The 22,575-nt window shown below is 53.1% G+C and overlaps 2 protein-coding genes across 8 annotated transcripts; one reads left to right on the top strand and one right to left on the bottom strand.

The window, feature by feature from the left end:
* Window positions 1-719: 719 nt before the first annotated feature.
* On the bottom strand, window positions 720-2,670 carry MRPS12 (mitochondrial ribosomal protein S12). The gene is given in 4 exon segments (XM_033226145.1): window positions 720-799; window positions 802-1,104; window positions 2,084-2,151; window positions 2,428-2,670. Coding segments are annotated over 3 exon segments (417 nt in total). The 5' UTR covers window positions 2,133-2,151; window positions 2,428-2,670; the 3' UTR covers window positions 720-734.
* Window positions 2,531-22,442, top strand: SARS2 (seryl-tRNA synthetase 2, mitochondrial). 7 transcript variants are annotated; one of them, XM_033226127.1, is made up of 17 exons: window positions 2,667-2,958; window positions 7,545-7,640; window positions 11,271-11,300; window positions 11,873-12,013; window positions 12,094-12,148; window positions 15,898-15,961; window positions 16,178-16,283; window positions 17,267-17,314; window positions 17,557-17,665; window positions 17,954-17,999; window positions 18,085-18,172; window positions 18,260-18,369; window positions 19,779-19,872; window positions 19,964-20,056; window positions 20,188-20,253; window positions 20,341-20,475; window positions 22,317-22,442. In XM_033226127.1, exons 1-17 carry the CDS (start codon window positions 2,692-2,694, stop codon window positions 22,389-22,391), a joined length of 1,623 nt encoding a protein of 540 aa, XP_033082018.1. In that variant the 5' UTR covers window positions 2,667-2,691; the 3' UTR covers window positions 22,392-22,442. The 7 variants fall into 7 exon arrangements, with proteins under 7 accessions (XP_033082021.1, XP_033082018.1, XP_033082019.1 ...); XM_033226128.1 differs by lacking the exon at window positions 22,317-22,442 and adding an exon at window positions 21,019-21,393; XM_033226133.1 differs by lacking the exon at window positions 22,317-22,442 and adding an exon at window positions 11,461-11,537 and having other exon boundaries at window positions 11,944-12,013; window positions 20,341-20,821.
* Window positions 22,443-22,575: the final 133 nt, after the last annotated feature.

Raw genomic sequence — 22,575 nt, 5'->3', positions numbered from 1 at the left:
TTTGGGAGGCCAAGGTGGGCAGATCACCTGAGCTCAGGATTTGAGACCAGCCTGGCCAACATGGTTGAAACCCTGTCTCTACTAAAAATACAAAATTAGCCAGGCGTAGTGATGGTCACCTGTAATCCCGCTATCAGGAGGCTGAGGCATAGAATCACTTGAACCCGAGGGCAGAGGTTGCAGTGAGCTGAGACCGTGCCACTGCACTCCAGTCTGGGCAACAGAGCAAGACTTTGTCTAAAAAAAATAAAAATAAACAATAGCCCTCCGTGCGTGTTATGCACATAGAGCATCGAATTTAATCTTCAACAAGCCAAATAAAGGAGATACCACCAATGGAGCTATTATTTTCTGGAGGAGGAAACTGAAGCTCAGAGATGTCCATTGCCACAGCCACAAGGAGGGCAAATACTCCACAAGGGTTCACATCGCAAGGCCAGGATGTTTATTAAACCCCTTCCCAGCAGAGGGCAGTACATGTCTCATCCCAGCAGAAAAGGTCCTTCATCCCCACCCCTCTAAACACAGGAGCCAGGGTGTTTACAGAAGGGCACCCTTTGTACCCCCACACCTCCTATAGCTTAACATGGTCCTGATGGAAGAGGCAGAGCCAGAACTTGGATCCATGAGTGGTTGCCTCTAGAGGCGCAAGGCCAGCATCAGAGGACCCTGTGGTAGCCCGGAGCGGAAGGTTCATGTTCTGCAGGGTGCCCAGCCCACCGTGGCCCCAGCTGTCACTTCTTCTTCTGCACGTGGCCACAGTCGTACTTGCCACGCACAACGGTGAGCTTGACGCCCGCAGGTCCTGGGTGCGGCCGCCCTGCACAAGGACAATGTGGTGTTCCTGCAGAGTGTGACCCTCCCCGGGGATGAAGCAGACAACCTCGCGGCCCGTGCTGAGCCGCACTCGACAACACTTGCGATTGGCCGAGTTGGGCTTCTTGGGCTTGCGGGTGAACGTGGACAGGACCACACCCTTCAGCTGCGGCCGGCCTTCCGTGGGGCCCAGCTTCCGAGGCGGCCGCTTGGGAGGCCCCAGGCGGTGCATCTGGTTCAAGGTAGCCATGGAGCAGGTGGCCCAGAGCCGGGGAACCAGAGCTGGGCCTGGAAAGGGCCGAAAGCGGTTAGTAAGGCAGAGAGCAGATCTTAGTGTAGTATCAACTCAATTTTGGTGTCTTAGGCATTGTTTCAAGCACTTTACAAGGATGCATTTGTTCATGTCTAGTTTATTTACAGACAAAAGTAACTCTTCTTTATTATTCAAGGAAGCATTCTTTTTTTTTTTTTTTTTTTTTTTTGAGACGAAGTCTCGCTCTGTTGCCCATGGCTGGAGAGCAGTGACTCATCTCAGCTCACTGCAACCTCTGCCCCCTGGTTTCAAGCAATTCTTCTGTCTCAGTCTCCTGAGTAGCTGGGACTGTAGGCACCCGCCACCACGCTCGGCTAATTTTTGTATTTTTAGTAGAAACGGGGTTTCACTGTGTTGGTCAGGCTGGCCTCGAACTCCTGACCTCGGCCTCCCAAAGTGCTGGGATTACAGGGGTGACCCACCACGCCCGACCAGGAAGCATTACTTTTAATGCTGTTTAAAATAATAGGCTCAGTGGCTCATGCATGTAATCCTAGCACTTTGGGAGGCTGTGGAGGGATCACTTGGGCTCAGGAGTTAAGGCCAGACTGGGCGACACAGGGAGACCTCCGTCTCTACAAAAAATACCAAAAAGTTAGCTGGTTGTGGTTCTGCAGGCCTGTGGTCCCGGCTACTTGGGAGACTGAGGCAAGAGGATCACTTGAGCCCAGGAGGTCGAGACTGCAGTAAGTTGTGATTACACCGCTGCACTCTAGCCTGGGCAACAGAGGGAGATCTTAAATAAATAAATAATAAAACTGACCGAAACTCCGCTTGACACGCAGTAGCCCTCCATGCAGCTGCTTCCCACCTCTAGCAGCCCGAGCTCCGCTAAAACCCCACCGTGTTTTTCCACCCCCGTTTCCCTCGGGGCTCCGACGGAGGCACAAAAGTCCCAGAGCGAATAACCCTCCTCCTCTAGCCTCGTTCCTGAAGCCCGAGTCCCCCACTTACCACAAGTTAGGGACGTGTTGAGGCCACGGAGAAGGCCAGACCAGGACATCCTGCCTCCTGGGCCGCCCCTGTGGTAGGGATAAAAGGCTCAGAAAGGAGGGAAAAGTGGCCGATCTGCAAATGCTGGCCGATCCGCTCTCAGGACCTTCTGGGTTAAATCAAAGGAAATACCTCTATAGGTCTAACCAAAGGCCTTCATGGTGCTAATAGAAAGTGCCTCCGTAAATTTAGCCTCGCTCTGAGTGGGCTCCCGAGGACCCAGCCACTCTCGCTTGCACACAGGAAGAAGTGGGAAACTGGGGAGAGGGCCTGGTAGATTTGGAGGACCCCAGGATTCCACCAACCTCACGGGCCCTAGCGGTAAGGTCGCGGACACGATGAATCCTGCCTCTAGCCTCTTCCGGGCGCTATCCGTGCAGGGATTGGCTGGTTCTGCCTTCGCGTCACTGAAGAGGCGGGACACAGACGACGATTGGGCGACTACCTACTCTATCTCGGGGCGACCTTCCCTCAGGATCTGATTGGCTCGTCAGATCAGGATCGCTGCTTTGCAATTGGCCTAAACGCAGGGTGGGCGGGACGAAGTGCCGCCTTGTCCCCGGTCCAAGATGGCTGCGTCCATGGCGCGGCGCTTGTGGCCTTTGCTGACTCGTCGGGGTCTCCGGCCCTATGGAGGCTGGATCGCCAACAACAGTCCAAGGAGAAGTTTTGCTACAGAGAAACGAAACCGGAACCTCCTGTATGAGCATGCGCGCGAGGGCTACAGTGCACTCCCTCAGCTGGCCATAGAGTGGTTCTGCGCATGCCCCGAAGAAGCCGCACGCGCCCTGGAGCTCCGCAAGGGGGAGCTGCGCTCGGCTGACCTGCCCGCTATCGTGAGTGTGCCTGCGCCGGCCGGCCTGAACAGCTTGTTTGTTTTGCGGAAGAATTGGGTCTGCAAGATGCCCTCCGGCAGGGGGCGAACCTATTATAGGAATTTTAGTTCCTTCCCAAGTTAGCCAACGTCTTGTGCATGGCACCCACTTATGTGCCAGTTGTCCAGTGAGTGCTGAGGCCTTACTATGTGCCAAGAATGCCTACTGTGTCCTAGACACGCATTATGCGCTTGTTTCATACTGCTCACTGGGTACCTACTGTCGTCTAGGAACTTGCGATGTGACATTGCCCTCCGTGCTCCAACTTCATGGCAGCCTTTCCCTAAGACCGCAAAGGAAAATGGGGAGCCAAGTGTGAATCGGACGGGGTCAGGGCTGGGGTGTGATGGAGCTCTTGCCTTTGGAGAGTGAGGTAGGGAGAGTTCTGCACCTCCGCCACACATAGCAGGCAGTTAAATAGTTACTTAATGAATGAATGAATCCATTAGTGGATGGTTCTATTAACCTGATACTTAAGGTGCAACTGGCATGTTGAATTATGTGGTGAATAATAATAAAATTGCTAGCACTTATAAAAGGGAATTAGGACCGAGTTCACGATATCTCTGTGTTGAGGTGCTAAGGATAGTGGGGTCCTCACGTCTTCCCATTCCTCTCTTGGACTCCCCTACCAGCCTGTTTGAAGTGTTTTATTCACTTTAACCTCGTTTAATTTTCACAACAACTCTATGAAGTAGGTGCCATTATTTCTCCCATTTTATCAGAGGAACTAAGGCTCCGAGAAGCTAATTCACTTGCGCTAGGTCGTGCAACTGGGAAGTGGCAGAGTGGGAATTTTAACCTGTGCCTTCTGGCCCAGAATCCACTTTTTTTGGTTGTTTTTTTAAGAGATAGGGTCTTGGCCGGGCGCGGTGGCTCAAGCTTGTAATCCCAGCACTTTGGGAGGCCGAGGCGGGCGGATCACAAGGTCAGGAGATCGAGACCATCCTGGCTAACACGGTGAAACCCCGTCTCTACTAAAAAATACAAAAAACTAGCCGGGTGAGGTGGCGGGCGCCTGTAGTCCCAGCTACTCGGGAGGCTGAGGCAGGAGAATGGCGTGAACCCAGGAGGCGGAGCTTGCAGTGAGCTGAGATCTGGCCAGTGCACTCCAGCTTGGGTGACAGAGCGAGACTCCGTCTCAAAAAAAAAAAGAGATAGGGTCTTGTTCTGTGGCCCAGGATGGAGTACAGTGGTACAATTCTAGCTCACTGCAACCTTGAACTTCTGGGCTCAAATAATCCTCCCACTTAGCCTCCTCTGTAGCTGGGACTACAGACAGATACCACCACGCCCGGCTAACCTTTTGTATTTTTTGTTGAGACAGGGACATACTATGTTGCCCAGGCTGGTCTTGAACTCCTGTGCCCAAGTGATTTTCCCACTCTGGCCTCACAAAATGCTGAGATCACTGGCACCACACCCAGACCCCACAATCTTAACTACCCCACTGGGCCCTCTCATGATCTGAGTTCACAGTCTAGCAAAAGACTTTTTTTTTTCTGAGATGGAGTTTTGCTCTTGTCCCCCAGGCTGGAGTGCAGTGGTGTGATCTGGACTCACTGAGACTTCTGCTTTCCAGGTTGAAGTGATTCTCCCGCCTCAGCCTCCCGAGTACCTGGGATTACAGGCACGTGCCACCACACCTGCCTACTTTTTGTATTTTTAGTAGAGATGGGGTTTCACCATGTTGGCCAGGCTGGTCTCAGACTCTTGACCTCAAGTGATCCACCTGCCTTGGCCTCCCAAAATGCTAGGAGTACAGATGTGAGCCACCATGCCCTGCTAAAAGACATTTAACATACAACTGTACATATATACTAATTACAATCTCTGGTAAATTTGACTACCTAGAGTAATCGAATTCATAGAGACAGATATATACTCATTATAATCTGTGGCAAATGCTGTGAAGGCAAAGTGGAGGACAGCCTGGGAGGACTTCTCAGAGGAGGTGGCATTAAACAAAGATCCATGGATTGAGAAATTGCCAGGGAAGAGGGGAGAAGAGTATCCCAAGTAGGGGACCAGAATATACAAAAGCCTGGAGGTAGGATGGGAAATTCCATTTGATGGCCATGTAGATAATTTAGAGCGTCACATCCTTTAGCAGGGTTTTTCAAACTTTGTGGCCAAGAGTAAGAAACACATTTCACATCCTGATGCAGACACACACCCAAAATTGAAACTAGTTTCATTAACAATGCTTGCTCTTACCATGTGTGATGCATTCTTATTCTTTAATTATATTCTCTTTCATTTGTAAAGTGCTAGTTGTTTTTTTTGGGGGGGAACGGTTTTTTTTGTTTGTTCTTTTGAGACCGTCTTCCTCTGTCGCCCAGGCCTGAGTGCAGTTGCGCAATCTCGGGTCACTGCAACCTCCGCCTCCTGGGTTCAAGCGATTCTCGTGCCTCGGCCTTCCAAGTAGCTGGGGTTATAGTCGTGCACCAACACACTCGACTAATTTTTGTATTTTTAGTAGACACGGGTTTCGCCATGTTGGCCAGGCTGGTCTCGAACTCCTAACTTCAAATGATCCACTTGCCACGGCCTCCCAAAATGCTGAGATTACAGGCGTGAGCCACCGTGCCTGGCTGCTCTCTTCATTTTCAAAGTGGTAGTTTAGACATGCATTTGAGTAGCTACTTGTTTTTTGTTTGTTTTTTTGAGATGGAGTCTTGCTCTGTTGCCCAGGCTAGAGTGCAGTGGCGCAATCTTGGCTCACTGCAACCTCTGCCTCCTGGGTTCAAGCAATTCTCCTGCCTCAGCCTCCCAAGTAGCTGGGATTACAGGTGCCCGCCTCCACCCCCAGCTAATTTTTGTATTTTTAGTAGAGACGGGGTTTCACCATCTTGGCCACGCTGGTCTCGAACTCCTGACTTTGTGATCCACCCGCCTCGGCCTCCCAAAGTGCTGGGATTACAGGTGTGAGCCACCACAACCGGCCTCAAGTAGCTATTATTAAAAACAAAACAGAATATGACAAGTGTTGGCAAGAATTGTGCTGTGGAAACGTTGGAATCGTTGTGCATTGCTGTTGGGAATGTATATACAAAGTGGTATAGCTGCCATGGAAAAAAGTATGGCAGTTCCTCAAAAACAAAATTTTTCTTTCTTTTTTTTTTTTTTTGAGACAGGGTCTCACTCTGTCACCCATGCTGGAGTGCAGTGGCGTGATCTTGGCTCCCAGTAGCCTCTCAGGCTCTGTGAGACTTCCCAGGCTCATGCACAAGCAATCCTCCCACCTCAGCCTCCCGAGTAGCTGGGATTACAGGCATGCGCCACCACAGCTGCCTAATTTTTGTATTTTTAGTAGAGATGGGGTTTCACCATGTTGGCCAGGCTGGTGTACCAAGTTCCATGGCAGCTGTACCACTTTATATACACTCCCAACAGCAGTGCACAAGTAGCTGGGATTAGAAGCGTCCTACCATGCCCAGCTACTTTTTGTAGAGACAGGGTTTCTCCATGTCGCCCAGGCTGGTCTCGAATTCCTGGGTTCAGATGATCCACCTGCCTCAGCCTCCCATATTATGTATATTTTAATCGTTTTTTTGTTTTTATGACGGTGTCAATCTGTCACCCAGCTAATTTTTTTAAGTTTTTTTTTTGTAGAGAACAGGTGCTATGGCTCACACCTGTAATCCCAGCACTTTGGGAGGCCAAGGCAGGCAGATTGCTTGAGGCCGGGAGTTCCAGACCAGCCTGGCCAATATGGTGAAACCCTGCCTCTATTAAAAAATACAAAAATTAGCCAGGTGGCAGTGGCGCGTACCTGTAGTCCCAGCTACTCAGGAGGCTAAGGCAGGAGAATCGCCTGAACCTGGGAGGCAGAGGTTGTAGTGAGACAAGATCGTGCTACTACACTCCAGCCTGGGTGACAGAGTGAGACTCTGTCTCAAAAAAAAAAAAATTTTGTAGAAGCAGATCTCCCTATGTTGCCCAGGCTGGTCTGGAACTCCTGCACTCGCTCAAGCAAGCCTCCCACCTAGGCCTCCCAAAGTGCTGCACCCAGCCATGATTTTTTAAAGTGCTAGTTTAGAGATTTTTTTTTTTTTTTGAGACAGAGTTTCACTCTTGTTACCCAGGCTGGAGTGTGTAGTGGCACGATCTCGGCTCAGTGCAACCTCCGCTTCCTGGTTTCAAGTAGTTCTCCTGCCTCAGCCTCTTGAGTAGCTGGGATTACCGGTGCCTGCCATCACGTCTGGGTAATTTTTTTATTTTTAGTAGAGATGGGATTTCACCATGTTGACCAGGCTGGTCTTGAACTCCTGATCTCAAGTGATCCACCCACCTCGGCCTCCCAAAGTTCTGGGATTATAGGCATGAGCCACTGTGCTTGGCCAATATGTCTGAATTCTGGGCACTGTGTGGCCAGCTGAACCTCAAGGCACTCCAGTACTGAAGGGGAGGAGGGGAGGATGGCCATGAGGGCTAGGTAGGAATCTCTGCCTCACTCCACCGCAGGTCCGGATGGCCAGTGGGCTCGAGAGAGAAGGGTAGGGGCGATGGCTGCTTCACCTCCTTTCCTCTTACATCCACCCCAGATCTCGACATGGCAGGAGTTGAGGCAGCTGCAGGAGCAGATCCGGAGCCTGGAGGAAGAGAAGGCAGCTGTGGCTGAAGCAGTGCGGGCCCTGCTGGTGAGCGTGGGGACCTGAGTAGGTGGGGAGTGGCCACGAGGGTGTCTCTGGACACAGATAACAGGAAACTGAATTTAAAGAGGTTGAACAGGCTAGCGCGGTAGCTCACGCCTGTAATCCCAGCTACTCGAGAGGCCTAGGTTGGTGGATCAACTGAGGTCAGGAGTTTGAGACCAGCCTGGGCAACATGGTGAAACCCCATCTTTACTAAAAATACAAAAATTAGCCGGCATGCTGGCAGGCACCTGTAATCCCAAGTACTTGGGAGGCTGAGGCAGGAGAATCTCTTGAACCTGGGAGGTTGCAGTCAGCCGTGATGGCACCCCTGCACTCCAGCCTGGGCCACAGAGCGAGACTCCATCAATGAATAAATAAATAAACAAACAAGCCTGAACAACATGGACATGCATTACCTCACACAGCGAGCCGTGCAGGGCCCTGGCATCCCTAGGGTTGATTAATTAGCGGTTCTTCCAGCATCCCCGGCCCAGGTCCTTTCCTTCTCTCTGCACCGGCAACTTCACTGCACTGATCTTTCCTCAGTTTCCCCATCAGGGTTTCCAGATGGCTGCTGTAGTCCAGCATCTCCTCACATGACTCTGCCAGGGGAAGGAGATGGAGACTTCTCTGGCTTGAGTTCCTTTTTCAGGAGCAAGTACACCTTTCCTGAAGCATCTAGCAGAGTCCCCTCATGTCCCCTGGGCCCAGACCCCCACCCACTCCAGCTGTCAGCCAGAGGAATGGAGTTCCAGCAGCCAGCATAGGCTGATCAGAGGCCAGCGTCCAGCTGGGCCCACTTCCCCTGAAGGGTGAACTGAGTCAGAGTTCTGTGGGGAAGGAGGAAGAAGGCATCTTTATTTGATTTTTATTTTTTTGAGACCGAGTCTCACTCTGTTACCCAGGCAGGAGTGCAGTGGCATGATCTCGGCTTACTGCACCCTCCGCCTCCTGGGTTCAAGTGATTCTCCTGCCTCAGCCTCCCATGTAGCTGGGATTACAGACATGTGCCACCACGCCTGGCTAATTTTGTGTTTTTAGTAGAAATGGGGTTTCACCGTGTTGGCCTCATGACCTCGAACTCATGACCTCAGGTGATCCGCCTGCCTTGGACTCCTAAAGTGCTGGGATTACAGGTGTGAGCCACGTGCCCAGCCTGGAAGGAGGGATTTTGGGTTAGACAACCAACAGTGTCTGCCACAGAGGGCTTAAAAACAATCATAAAAACAACAGCAGACCTTTGTGTAGACATCGCTATGCACCACACCAGGAGCTTTCCGTACTCTTAATCCTCACAACCATTTGTGACATAGGAACAATACAAACCCAGTTTTACAGCTGGGAAAAAGTGAGGCCCTAAGAGGGCCTAAGTGGCTGGGTATGGGGGTACGCGCCTGTGGTCCCAGCTACTCTGGGGCTGAGGCAGGAAGATCGCTTGAGTCCAAGAGTTTGAGGCTGCAGTTAGCTATGATCGCACCATCACACTCCAGCCTGGGTGACAGAGCAAGACCCTGTCTCAAAGAAAAAACAACCAGAGCCGGGCGCGGTGGCTCAAGCCTGTAATCCCAGCACTTTGGGAGGCCGAGGCAGGCGGATCACAAGGTCAGGAGATCGAGACCATACTGGCTAACATGGTGAAACCCCGTCTCTACTAAAAATACAAAAACTTAGTTGGGCGTGGTGGGAGGCGCCTGTAGTCCCAGCTACTCAGGAGGCTGAGGAGGGAGAATGGCGTGAACCCAGGAGGCAGAGCTTGCAGTGAGCCGAGATCGCGCCACTGCACTCCAGCCTGGGCAACAAAGCGAGACTCCGTCTCAAAAAAAAAAAAAAAAACCAGAAAAAGTACCTAAGTCTCACAGCCAGGAAGTGGGAGGAGAGGCCAGGTTCGCACCCAGGCAGTTGGTTTTCACCACTCTGTCTGGAGGCCTCTCCCACCGAGAATCACATCTCCCAGTACCTACTGAGTGGCCGGCCTCGGGCTGTCTATGTCATGGATAGTCAATGAAAGCAACACAATGGATCATTGAATGTTCTTTGAGTGCTAACTCATCTTCTCAGGAAAGCTGTACAACAGCCCTGCCCAGGGAGCTCCTGTTATCATCCCACTTCACAGATGGGGATACTGAGGCTCAGAGGGGGCAGAGATTTGCCCAAGGGCTCACAGCATGTAGGTGCCCAACATTCAGACCCAGGCTGTTCGATTCCCTCAGCTGCTTAGGATCATGGAAGGTTCAGAATGTCAAGGGGCCTTGGGTGCAGGCCCTCAAATGCACACTGATAGACTTTACCTCTCCGAGCCTCCATTTTCAAATCTACAAACAGGGTATATTAGTCCATTTTCTTCTTTTTTTTTTTTTTTTTTTTGAGACAGAGTCTCACTCTGTCACCCAGACTGGAGTACAGTGGCACGATCTTGGCTCACTGCAACCTCCACCTCGCAGGTTCAAGGGGTTCTTGTGCCTCAGCCTCCCGAGTAACTGGGATTACAGGCATGTGCCACCATACCCGGCTAATTTTTGTATTTTTAGTATAAGGTTTTAGAGACGAGGTTTCTCCATGTTGGCCAGGCTGGTCTCCAACTATTGGCCTCAGGTGATCCGCCCACCTCAACCTCCCAAAGTGCTGGGATTACAGGTGTGAGCCACCACGCCCGGCCCTATTTTCACACTGCTATAAAGAATACCTGAGACTGGGCTGGGTGCGGTGGCTCACGCCTGTAATCCCAGCACTTTGGGAGACCAAGGCGGGCGGATCACGAGGTCAGGAGATCGAGACCATCCTGGCTAACACGGTGAAACCCTGTCTCTACTAAAAATACAAAAAAAAAACCTAGCCGGGCGTGGTGGCGGGCGCCTGTAGTCCCAGCTACTCAGGAGGCTGAGGCAGGAGAATGGCGTGAACCCGGGAGGTGGAGCTTGCAGTGAGCCGAGATCGCGCCACTGCACTCCAGCCTGGGCGACAGAGCAAGACTCCGTCTCAAAAAAAAAAGAATACCTGAGACTGGCTAATTTATAAAGAAAAGAAAAGCGGTTTAATTGACTCACAGTTCCACGTGGCTGGGAGGCCTCAGGACACTTCCAATCTTGGCAGAAGGGGAAGCAAGGCACCTTGTCTTCCATAGGGTGGCTGGAGACAGCCAGAGGGGTAACTGCCAAACACTTTTAAACCATCAGATCTCGTGAGAACTCACTATCACGAGAACAGCATGGGGGAAACCGTCCCCAGGACCCGATCACCTCCCACCAGGTCCCTTCCTCAACAGGTGAAATTACAATTTGAGATATGATTTGGGTGGGGACACAGCCAAACCGTTATCACAAGGTTTCCATGAATGCCTACTTCCTAAAGTGGATTATGAAGAAATCATGGCATGGGAGAGCCCTGTACATAGAGCCTGGCATGGAGGCAGCACTTCCTACATGGAGCTGCAGCTGTAATTACTGTTAATTATCTTGCCTCCTTGTAGTGTTAGCAATAGAGAAACGGAAGCACAGAGTTGCAGAGGGACCCAGCTAGGCACTGACAGAGCAGGAGACTAAGATCCTCTGGCCTTGTTTGACCTTTCACTCTTTTTTCTCTTCCCCACCCTTGACTTTATCAACCTAATCACCCACCCTGTCTCTTTTCTACCAGGCAAACCAGGACAGTGGTGAAGTGCAGCAGGTACTGTGGAGAGTTGATGTCCTATCCAGGGTTGGGGGTGGGCAGGGAGGATACCCTGCCAGTCACTATTCCACTTTTGTAACAGAAAACAGCTCAAACAGGTCTAAGGGGAAAAAAAAAAATAGGCTCTATTGATGCATGGAACTAAAACTGGCTTCAGGTACGGCTGGATCCAGGCGCTGGCTCCATGTTTGGTCCTGTGTTCCTCCCATTCCCAGGCCAGCTTTCTGTCCTTCTGTAAGTGGGAGGCAAAGTCAAGCACTTTCCTGATAGCTCCGGTTAAAGTCCTGGGGCTGATTCTCATGAGTTCAGCTGGCGTCAGGTGCCTGTCTCTGAGCCAGTCATTGTGGCCAAGGCAACAGAATGTTCTAGCTGGCCAGGCCTGATTCTTTTCCCCACGAACCTGCCATGTGATGGTGAGGGAAGTTCCTGCAGAGACATTCAGGATGCTGGGTCTGGAGAAGAGGTATGAATGTCCACCACAGGGGCTCTGCCAGTCAGGATCAAGGTCTCACACTGGTTGAGGGAGTCCTGACCTTCTCCCAGGCTGACCCCACCTGTGCTGCCCCCAGGACCCCAGGTACCAGGGTCTGCGGGCACGTGGCCGGGAGATCCGGAAGAAGCTTTTTCCCCTGTACCCCAGGGAGGCCCAGCTTGAGGAGCAGTTCTATTTGCAGGCGCTGAAGCTGCCCAACCAGACCCACCCAGACGTGGTAAGCACCGTGCTGGGTGGCAGGGAGGCCAGGGGCCCGCCTAGTGCCACCTTCCCGTGACTCCTGCTGTCTCCCTGCAGCCCGTCGGGGATGAGAGCCAGGCTCAAGTACTCCACGTGGTCGGAGACAAGCCAGGTGGGCCACACCCCAGGCCTGGGAGCTGACAAGCCCTGTGGTGTGGGGGTTCTGGGGTCTCGGGGTGGGGGCCCCTGGGGTCTGGGAACATGTCTAGAGCCTGGAGAACTCCTGGCGGTACAGGAGGTGGCTCCAGCTTCCTGCCTTGGCCGGGCTCAAGCTGTCCCTGAGAGGCGGCCCTTGGGTTTTCATTGTTGTGTGATTGTATTGTATGTGTATGAGTGTGTGTTGTGTATGGTATGTGTTGTGTGACGTGTGTCATGTGTGTATCTGTGTGCCTCTGTATCTGTGTGTGTGTGTCCGTCTCTGTGTGTCTGTATCTATGTGTGTGTCTGTATTTCTGTGTGTGTGTATCTGTGTGTGTCTATGTCTGTGTGCCTCTGTATCTGTGTGTGTGTGTGTATCGGTGTGTGTATCTATGTGTGTGTGTGTCTGTGTATCTGTGTGTTTCTGTGTGTGTATGTCTGTGTCTGTAGCTCTGTGGCTGTGTGTATGTGTGTATCTATGTCTGTGTGTATCTGTGTGTGTGTCTTTGTGTATATGTGTCTGTCTCTATGTGTCTGTATCTGTGTGTCTTTGTGTGTATCTGTGTGCATGTCTGTCTTTGTGTGTCTGTATCTGTGTGTGTCTGTGTCTGTCTCTGTGTGTGTCTGTCTCTGTGTGTGTCTGTATCTGTGTGTGTCTGTATCTGTGTGTGTCTGTGTCTGTCTCTGTGTGTGTCTGTATCTGTGTGTGTCTGTGTCTGTGTGTGTCTGTATCTGTGTGTCTGTCTATGTCTGTGTCTGTATCTGTGTGTGTCTGTATCTGTGTGTGTCTGTATCTGTGTGTCTGTCTATGTGTGTGTCTGTCTATGTGTGTGTCTGTATCTGTGTGTGTCTGTATCTGTGTGTGTCTGTGTCTGTGTGTGTCTGTATCTGTGTGTGTCTGTGTCTGTCTCTGTGTGTCTGTATCTGTGTGTGTCTGTGTCTGTATCTGTGTGTGTCTGTATCTGTGTGTGTCTGTGTCTGTATCTGTGTGTGTCTGTATCTGTGTGTGTCTGTGTCTGTATCTGTGTGTCTGTATCTGTGTGTGTCTGTGTCTGTCTCTGTGTGTCTGTATCTGTGTGTGTCTGTGTGTATCTGTGTGTGTCTGTATCTGTGTGTGTCTGTGTCTGTATCTGTGTGTGTCTGTATCTGTGTGTGTCTGTGTCTGTATCTGTGTGTCTGTATCTGTGTGTGTCTGTGTCTGTATCTGTGTGTGTCTGTATCTGTGTGTGTGTGTGTCTGTATCTGTGTGTGTCTGGTCTGTATCTGTGTGTGTGTCTGTATCTGTGTGGTCTGTGTCTGTATCTGTGTGTGTCTGGTCTGTCTGTGTGTGTGTCTGTATCTGTGTGTCTGTATCTGTGTGTGTCTGGTCTGTATCTGTGTGTGTCTGTATATGTGTGTGTCTGTATCTGTGTGGTGTGTATCTGTGTGTGTCTGTCTATGTGTGTGTCTGTATCTGTGTGTGTCTGTCTCTGTGTGTCTGTGTCTGTCTGTGTGTGTCTGTATCGTGTGTGTCTGTCTATGTGTGGTCTGTATCTGTGTGTGTCTGTATCTGTGTGTGTCTGTATCTGTGTGTGTCTGTATCTGTGTGTGAGTGTGGGTGAGTGTGTGTGTCTGTATCTGTGTGGTCTGTATCTGTGTGTGTGAGTGTGGGTGATGTGTGTGTCTGTGTCTGTGTGTGTCTGTATCTGTGTGTGTGAGTGTGGGTGAGTGTGTGTGTATCTGTGTGTGTCTGTATCTGTGTGTGTCTGTATCTGTGTGTGTGAGTGTGGGTGAGTGTGTGTGTATCTGTGTGTGTCTGTATCTGTGTGTGTCTGTATCTGTGTGTGTGAGTGTGGGTGAGTGTGTGTGTATCTGTGTGTGTCTGTATCTGTGTGTGTCTGTATCTGTGTCTCTGTGTGTCTGTGTCTGTGTGTGTCTGTATCTGTGTGTGTGAGTGTGGGTGAGTGTGTGTGTATCTGTGTGTGTCTGTATCTGTGTGTGTCTGTCTGTGTGTTGTCTGTATCTGTGTGTGTCTGTGTCTGTCTCTGTGTGTCTGTATCTGTTGTGTCTGTGTCTGTATCTGTGTGTGTCTGTATCTGTGTGTGTCTGTGTCTGTATCTGGTGTGTCTGTATCTGTTGTGTCTGTGTCTGTATCTGTGTGTCTGTATCTGGTGTGTCTGTGTCTGTCTCTGTGTGTCTGTATCTGTGTGTGTCTGTGTCTGTATCTGTGTGTGTTCTGTATCTGTGTGTGTCTGTGTCTGTATCTGTGTGTGGTCTGTATCTGTGTGTGTCTGTGTCTGTATCTGTGTGTCTGTATCGTGTGTGTCTGTGTCTGTATCTGTGTGTGTCTGTATCTGTGTGTGTGTGTGTCTGTATCTGTGTGTGTCTGTGTCTGTATCTGTGTGTGTCTGTATCTGTGTGTGTCTGTGTCTGTATCTGTGTGTGTCTGTATCTGTGTGTGTCTGTGTCTGTATCTGTGTGTCTGTATCTGTGTGTGTCTGTGTCTGTATCTGTGTGTGTCTGTATCTGTGTGTGTCTGTATCTGTGTGTCTGTATCTGTGTGTGTCTGTCTATGTGTGTGTCTGTATCTGTGTGTGTCTGTCTCTGTGTGTGTCTGTGTCTGTCTGTGTGTGTCTGTATCTGTGTGTGTCTGTCTATGTGTGTGTCTGTATCTGTGTGTGTCTGTGTCTGTCTGTGTGTGTCTGTATCTGTGTGTGTCTGTATCTGTGTGTGTGAGTGTGGGTGAGTGTGTGTGTCTGTATCTGTGTGTGTCTGTATCTGTGTGTGTGAGTGTGGGTGAGTGTGTGTGTCTGTGTCTGTGTGTGTCTGTGTCTGTGTGTGTGAGTGTGGGTGAGTGTGTGTGTATCTGTGTGTGTCTGTATCTGTGTGTCTGTGTCTGTGTGTGTCTGTATCTGTGTGTGTGAGTGTGGGTGAGTGTGTGTGTCTGTGTCTGTGTGTGTGAGTGTGGGTGAGTGTGTGTGTATCTGTGTGTGTCTGTATCTGTGTGTCTGTGTCTGTGTGTGTCTGTGTCTGTGTGTGTGAGTGTGGGTGAGTGTGTGTGTCTGTGTCTGTGTGTGTCTGTGTCTGTGTGTGTGAGTGTGGGTGAGTGTGTGTGTCTGTGTCTGTGTGTGTCTGTGTCTGTGTGTGAGTGTGGGTGAGTGTGTGTGTCTGTGTCTGTGTGTCTGTGTTGGTGTTGAGTTTGTGGGGAGTGTGTGTGTCTGTGTCTGTGTGTGTCTGTGTCTGTGTCTGTGTGTGTGGTGTGGGGAGTGGTGTGTGTGTCTGTGGTGTCTGTATCTGTGTGGAGTGGGGGAGTGTGGTATCTCTGTCTGTCTCTGTCTCTCTCTCTGACCCCCCTGCTTCAGTCCCTGTCTCCGGGGCTTTTTCTCTCCAACTCTGTGCCTCCTTCTCTCTGATTCTCCTCCTCCCCTCCTCGTGGTGTTTCCATCTCCTCTGGCCTCTCTCCTGTGTCTAGCTCTGCCTTCCCCACCCCCTCCTCTTATTCCCGTCTCTGCCTCCTCTCATTTCCTCTCCTTGTCTCTGCTTTTCTCTCCCTCTCTCCGTCTCTCTTTTCTTCCCTTTGCTCACTCCCTTTCCCTCTCTTTCCATGTCTTCTTCTCCCTTCTCTCCTGCCCCTCCTTTACTTTCTCTCACCATCCCTCCTCCCTGCTGTCTCTGGAAGCTTTTATCTGGGCCCCATCCCTCTCTCCCCACTGCCTTACACCGGTGCTTTTCACCCACATCCAGCTTTCTCCTTCCAACCCCGAGGCCACCTGGAAATTGGCGAGAAACTCGACATCATCCGTCAGAAGTGAGCCCCCCCCGGCTCCCAGCGCCCCTCTCCCAGCTGCCAGCACCCCGACAGCTGGCTCCTGCCTCATTGGCTTCAGCGTGAGATGTGGAAGTGCCATGAATCTTTGATGCCCCAGCCCCACCCAGTAGCTGGGCCTCTTCCCCCGGGTGTTTGCGTCCCCACGTTCCCTGCCAGCCTGGCCCATGTGCACCCACCTGTCTGCCTGTCTCCTAGGCGCCTGTCCCACGTGTCTGGCCACCGCTCCTATTACCTGCGCGGGGCTGGAGCCCTCCTGCAGCACGGACTGGTCAACTTCACATTCAACAAGCTTCTCCGCCGGGTATGGGCCAAGATAGGAGGGCTGCCTGGAGGGGGTGGCATCGAAGCTGAGCTCAGAGGGCCCAGCGGGGATGGGGATGACCTCTGCTCTGCTCTAGTCACTACTCTCAGAGCTTCATGTGCATCACTGACACATTCAGTCCTTACAACAACTTTATGAAGTGGGTGGTGTCATCATTCCCACTTTAGAGAGAGGGCTTGAGGCCCAGAGAGGGGAGTACCTGGCCCAAGGTCCCACAGCCAGTCTGGAGCTGGGCCTAGAGCCTGTGCTTGGAGTCCTGGCACCTCACGGCCTGCTTGTGGTATAAAGGGAGCATTTGGGGATCATAGCATCCATTGAAACAGGCAGGGACTGGTCACATGGAGCACTGGTCACAGTGAGGGACTCAGACATTTCCAGAGGGTACTAGGGAGCCATGGGAGGCTTTTAAGCAGGGGAGAGTGTGGCCAGATCTGTACTTTTTTTTTTTTTTTTTTTTTTTTTGAGACGGAGTCTCACTATGTCACCCAGGCTGGAGTACAGTGGCGCAATGTTGGCTCACCGCACTGCAACCTCCACCTCCTGGGTTCAAGCAGTTCTCCTGCCTCAGCCTCCCAAGTAGCTGGCATTACAGGCACATACCACTATGCTGGCTAACTTTTTTTTGTTTTGATGGAGTTTTGCTCTGTTGCCCAGATTGGAGTGCGGTAGCACGATCTCCATGCCGGCTCATTTTTGTCTTTTTAGTAGAGACGGGATTTCGCCATGTTGGCCAGGCTGATCTCAAACTCCTGGCCTCAGGTGATCCGCCCACCCCAGCCTCCCAAAGTGCTGGGATTACAGGTGTGAGCCACTGTGCCAGCCCCTGCCTCAGTTTCGTCTGAGGAGGAAGGGGCTTTGGAAGCTGCTGGCTCCCTCTGCAGCACCCCTTCTTCGGGGCTGAGTTTGGGGTCTGGGTCTGGTAGGGGTCCCAGCTCTGCTCACTCATCCTCTCCCCTGAACAGGGCTTCACCCCCATGACAGTGCCAGACCTTCTCCGAGGAGCAGTGTTTGTGAGTGAGACCTCTCTGCTCCGCTCCCGTCACCCACCTGGGTGTCAGGCCCTGTCGTGGGTGCCCGAGGCAGGGAGACCTGAGGAGACCGCCCTGGGGTTGGGCTGAGGGGGCCGGGCCATACCAGGGAGGCCAGGGTGGCTCCAGATGTGTCCAGGGGAGGAGCTGGGGTTGTGACTGTAAAACGAGAGAGGCCAGGGTTACCTGTCCCCTGACCCCTGTGGCCTGGCTGCCTCCCCCAGGAAGGCTGTGGGATGACACCAAATGCCAACCCATCCCACATTTACAACATCGACCCTGCTCGCTTCGAAGATCTCAACCTGGCTGGAACAGCGGAGGTGGGGCTTGCAGGTGAGGAGGTGGGTGGTGGGTGGGTGGTGGGGAGGAGCAGGAGGATGTGGAAGGACAACTGGGAGCATCCAGGCAGCGCAGGGGGTGACCACCTGCCCAGAGCAGCTCAGCAGCCCCAGGGCCAACATGTACAGTTGTGTAGGTTGTTAACTGCACAGCAGTACAGTGGCAGTCCAGCCCTGGGCCTTGACCTGGGGTTGCATCCACCAGAGGGAGTGCCTCTTACTCTCCCAAACGCTTCCTCTGGGCACTGGCAGCCCTGGCTCACCCTGTGGTTTTTCCTCCCAGGCTACTTCATGGACCACACCGTGGCCTTCAGGGATCTGCCAGTCAGGTGACACCTGGTTTCCTTAGACCTTGACCCTACCTGTGACAATCACTCTTCCCTCCTTGACCTGACTTTCCCTGCTCTCTGCCAGGATGGTTTGTTCCAGCACCTGCTACCGGGCGGAGACAAACACGGGACAGGAACCCCGGGGGCTGTACCGAGTGCACCACTTCACCAAGGCTGGTGTTGCTGGGACTAAACGGGGCTGGGGTGGGGGGTCACCCCGAGAGCTCAGAGCCTCCTGACTCCTGTGCCCTCTGTCCCAGGTGGAGATGTTTGGGGTGACAGGCCCTGGGTTGGAGCAGAGCTCACAGCTGCTGGAGGAGTTCCTGTCCCTTCAGATGGAGATCTTGACGGAGCTGGGCTTGCACTTCCGGTGCGGAGAGGGGCCAGGGTCCCAGGGATGGCGGGGGTCGGGTAGGGGAGGGATGAGGGGCTGGCTAGCTGCTCCTCGATCTGGAACCACCTCTCCAGCCCCCTTGTTGCCCCCATTTTCCTGTACAAGGATTACAGGAGCATATACAGGATCCCAGTCTGTCTGCCATGGGCCAGTGGCCCCTCACAGGACTGTAATAGCAGCATGAACAGCACACAGTGTGCAGGGTGGAGACCCAGGCTTCTTTCCTCCTGCTGCTCCCCCTCTCTCTGGGCCACTGCCTCATCTGTGTAGCCCAAGATGCTTTTTCACCTTCCGGCGGGAAGTGGGGGTGGGAAAAGGGGGAGCCGGAGGTTGTGACCTCCACTTCCTCTCACCCTGTCAGTCACATGCAGCTTTCAAGAGAGGCTGACAAATGTGGACTTCTTTTCTGGATGACCCATTGTAAAAAACTGGGAGCATAGGCCGGCTGTGGGGTCTCACGCCTGTAATTCCAGCACTTTCGGAGGCCATGGCAGGAGGATTGCTTGAGGCCAGGAGTTAGAGACCAGCCTGGGCAACATAGCGAGAGCTAGTCTTTACAACGTTTTTTAAAATTAGCCAGGTATGGTGGCACACACCTGTGGTCCCAGGTACTTGGGAGACTGAGGCAGGAGAATTGCTTGAACCCAGGAGGTGGAGGCTACAGTGAGCTGTGGTCATGCCACTGCACTCTAGCCTGGGCAACAGAGTGAGACCCTGTCTCTAAAAAATAAATAAAGGCCGGGCATGGTGGCTCACACCTATAACCCCAGCACTTTGGGAGGCCAAGGCAGGCGGATCACCTGAAGTCAGGAGTTCAAGACCAGCCTGGCCAACATGGTGAAACCCCATCTATACTAAAAATATAAAAATTAGTGGGCCGTGGTGGCACACACCTGTAATCCCATCTACTCAGGAGGCTGAGACAGGAGAATCACTTGAACCTGGGAGGTGGAGGTTGCAGTGAGCCGAGATCACGCCACTACACTCCAGTCTGGGCAACAGAACTAGACTCTGTCTCAAAAAAGAAAAAAACTGAGGGTGCCTAGAAGGTGCAAATGTGTGAATGGCCGCTGTGAACAGCTGGCAGACCCTGCCACGTGCCTTTCCTCCGCTCCCATCAACCTCTTTTGTGCCTCCTCCTCCATATGCGACCTTTACCATCACCACCCCTGGCCTCACAACTCTCTCCTTTGCCACTATCATCTCCTCCTTTTTATTTGTTTGTTTTTTGAGTAGATGAGGTCTCCCTATGTTGCCCAGGCTGGTCTCAAACTCCTGGGCTTTTTCCTGCTTTTTGGCTGCTTTCTCTTCCATTGTTTCCATTTCTTCCTCCTGCTCCTCCTCTCACCCGCTGACCTTCCCCACGCCTTTGTCCGTGGCTGCAGGGTCCTGGACATGCCCACGCAGGAACTGGGCCTCCCTGCCTACCGCAAGTTTGACATTGAGGCCTGGATGCCAGGCCGAGGCCGCTTTGGAGAGGTGAGCCCTGTGCTGCTGGGGACGGGGTGGGCAGGAGGACAGGCCTGCCCCCGATCCCTGATCCACTCAGCCTGCCGCTCCTCCACGCCAGGTCACCAGTGCTTCCAACTGCACAGATTTCCAGAGCCGCCGCCTCCACATCATGTTCCAGACCGAGGCTGGGGAGCTGCAGTTTGCCCACACGGTGAGGCCCACACAGCCTCCTGCCCGCGTGCCCTCACCCGCAGCCTCTGCCACCCTAAACCCACCCACCTTGGCTCATCCCCGGGCCCAGCTTGGGGTGGGCACCTGGTTCCGAGCATGGCTGTCTCGCAGGTGAATGCCACCGCCTGTGCTGTCCCCCGCCTTCTCATCGCACTCCTGGAGAGTAACCAGCAAAAGGTGAGGGGTGGCGGGTCCCACTAAGGCAGCTCAGTGCGGGGGAGGGCTAGGGCATCTGCAGTGTCCTGAGGTCTGCTCTGTCCCCAGGACGGCTCAGTGCTCGTGCCCCCTGCCCTCCAGCCGTACCTTGGCACCGATCGGATCACAGCCCCCACCCACGTGCCTCTCCAGTACATCGGCCCCAATCAGCGCCGGAAGCCTGGGCTACCTGGCCAGCCTGCTGTAAGCTGAGAACCCACCCTCGGCAGCCCTAGAGGGCGTCACTGCTTCCTGGAGCTCAGGAGACCCCGGACACCTGGGACCTGTGCTCCTGAGCCTGTCCTAACATCTGCGTTCCTCCCGTCAGCTCCACGCCCAGGCCCCTAGACCCTGGGGTCTGCCTCTCCTCTGTCTTTGCTGCCTGAGTCAGTCACTGACCCTGTTATCATTGAGGGGTTCCAGTGGGAAACAGGACCTCTGGACTTTACGGTTCTGGGGACAGGAGAAGCAGAGGAAGAGGCCTCCATCCCTCCTTCCTTCCCTCCCACAGTGCTGAGCAAAAAGTCCCCAATAAATGGTCAGGACAAAGGCCTCTGTGGATCTGTGCACAAGGGAGATGCCTGGCTTTCCAGGAGCTGCTGGGCAACTGCTCGGAGGCGCTGTCCTCAAAGGGTCTGTGGCTGCAAAGACCGTGGCTGGAAGTGCCCAGCCACCCCCCAGTGCACATGGAGGCTGGCCTGGGGGCCACCAGGGGAGCTGAGAGGATGCCGAATTCTCTCCCTCCAGGACAACCCAGAACAGAGTCACCCTCTGAGGGTTCCTTCGAGCTGACCCCAGCCCCAGCCTCACCCCTCAGTCCCCAGCTCCCCACACAGCTGTCCCTTCTGCAGCTCCAGGTAGGGGCCCAGTGGGCATCGCAAACTCAGGGAAGCCACCTGGTTCTCTGATCGCTTTGCCTGCACCCGCTCTTCAGGCACGCCCATCCCAGGACATTTTCCTGGCTGCCCAGGCCATAACCCTTCAGGTTAGCCTCGACTTTTTTGTCATCCACATCCACTTCATTAGCAACCCTGGCAATACCGCCTTCAGAATATTTCCAGAATCTGGCAAGGTGCAGTGGCTCATGCCTGTAATCTCAGCACTTTGGGAGGCCAAGGCAGGCGGATCACCTGAGGTCAGGAGTTCAAGACCAGCCTGGCCAACATGGTGAAACCCCGTTTCTACTAAAAATACAGAAATTAGTCGGGCGTTGTGGCGCATGCCTGTAATTCCAGCTACTCGGGAGGCTGAGGCAGGAGAATCGCTTGAACCTGGGAGGCAGAGGTTGCGGTGAGCGGAGATCACGCCACTGCACTCCAGCCTGGGCGACACAGCGAGACTCCGTCTCAAAAAAGGTTTCTAGACTCTGCCCACTGCTCTCTCCTCCCTGACCCCACCTTGGCCCTGCTCCCCGATCCCTCCCCTTTGGTTAACCCCGGAAGCCTCCTCACTGGCTCCCTGCTCTCCATCCTCGCCACACAGCCAGAGGGACCTGTGAGCGCCTCAGTTTGGTGACCCACCCCTCCTCAGAGGTCTGTGGCTTCATCTTTTTTTTTTTTTTTTTTTTTTTTTTTTTTTTTTTTTGAGACGGAGTCTTGCTCTGTCGCCCGTCTGGAGTGCAGTGGCCGGATCTCGGCTCACTGCAAGCTCCGCCTCCCGGGTTTACGCCATTCTCCTGCCTCAGCCTCCCGAGTAGCTGGGACCACAGGCGCCCGCCACCTCGCCCGGCTAGTTTTCGTATTTTTAGTAGAGACGGGGTTTCACCGTGTTAGCCAGGATGGTCTCGATCTCCTGACCTCGTGATCCGCCCGTCTCGGCCTCCCAAAGTGCTGGGATTACAGGCTTGAGCCACCGCGCCCGGCTGTGGCTTCATCTTAAGAGTAAAAGCGTAAAGTGGTCATCAAGGCCCCCAAGACCCCGCCTGAGCTACTCCACCTTCCTCTTTGGCCCATCTCTCTTGTCTTGTTTGATCCACCTGACCCGCCTTGCTATTGAAACTCTCCAAACTCCTTCCTGCATTTGCATCGGTGAGTCTCCCACCCTAGATGGTGTGTGCTGGCCTCCATCTTATCACTCAGGCCTTAGCTCAAATGTCACCTCTTCCAAGAAGTCTTCCATGACCACAGTGAAACCCCCGCAGCACTCTATCTACATCTGAGATACTTTTTTTTTTTTTTTTTTTGAGATGGAGTCTCACTGCCTCAGGCTGAAGTGCAGTGGTGCGATCTCGGCTCACTACAGCCTCTGAGAGATTCTTGTGCCTCAGCCTCCCGTGTAGCTGGGATTACAGGCAAGTGCCACCAC

Source organism: Trachypithecus francoisi, unplaced genomic scaffold (genome assembly GCF_009764315.1).
Source record: "Trachypithecus francoisi isolate TF-2019V2 unplaced genomic scaffold, Tfra_2.0 Lachesis_group12, whole genome shotgun sequence".
In the NCBI taxonomy this organism is placed as follows: Eukaryota; Metazoa; Chordata; class Mammalia; order Primates; family Cercopithecidae; genus Trachypithecus; species Trachypithecus francoisi.
The sequence above is the reverse complement of the archived record's forward strand: the minus strand, read 5'-3'. Positions and strand labels throughout refer to the sequence as shown.

Bases quoted from the DNA above. Each gene is read 5' to 3' on its own strand.
- SARS2 (XM_033226127.1), top strand. From the start codon at position 2,692: ATGGCTGCGTCCATGGCGCGGCGCTTGTGGCCTTTGCTGACTCGTCGG. The intron at 19,873-19,963 runs GTGAGCCCTGTG...CCTCCACGCCAG, and splicing joins GCCGAGGCCGCTTTGGAGAG to GTCACCAGTGCTTCCAACTG. The intron at 20,254-20,340 runs GTGAGGGGTGGC...CTCTGTCCCCAG, and splicing joins TGGAGAGTAACCAGCAAAAG to GACGGCTCAGTGCTCGTGCC.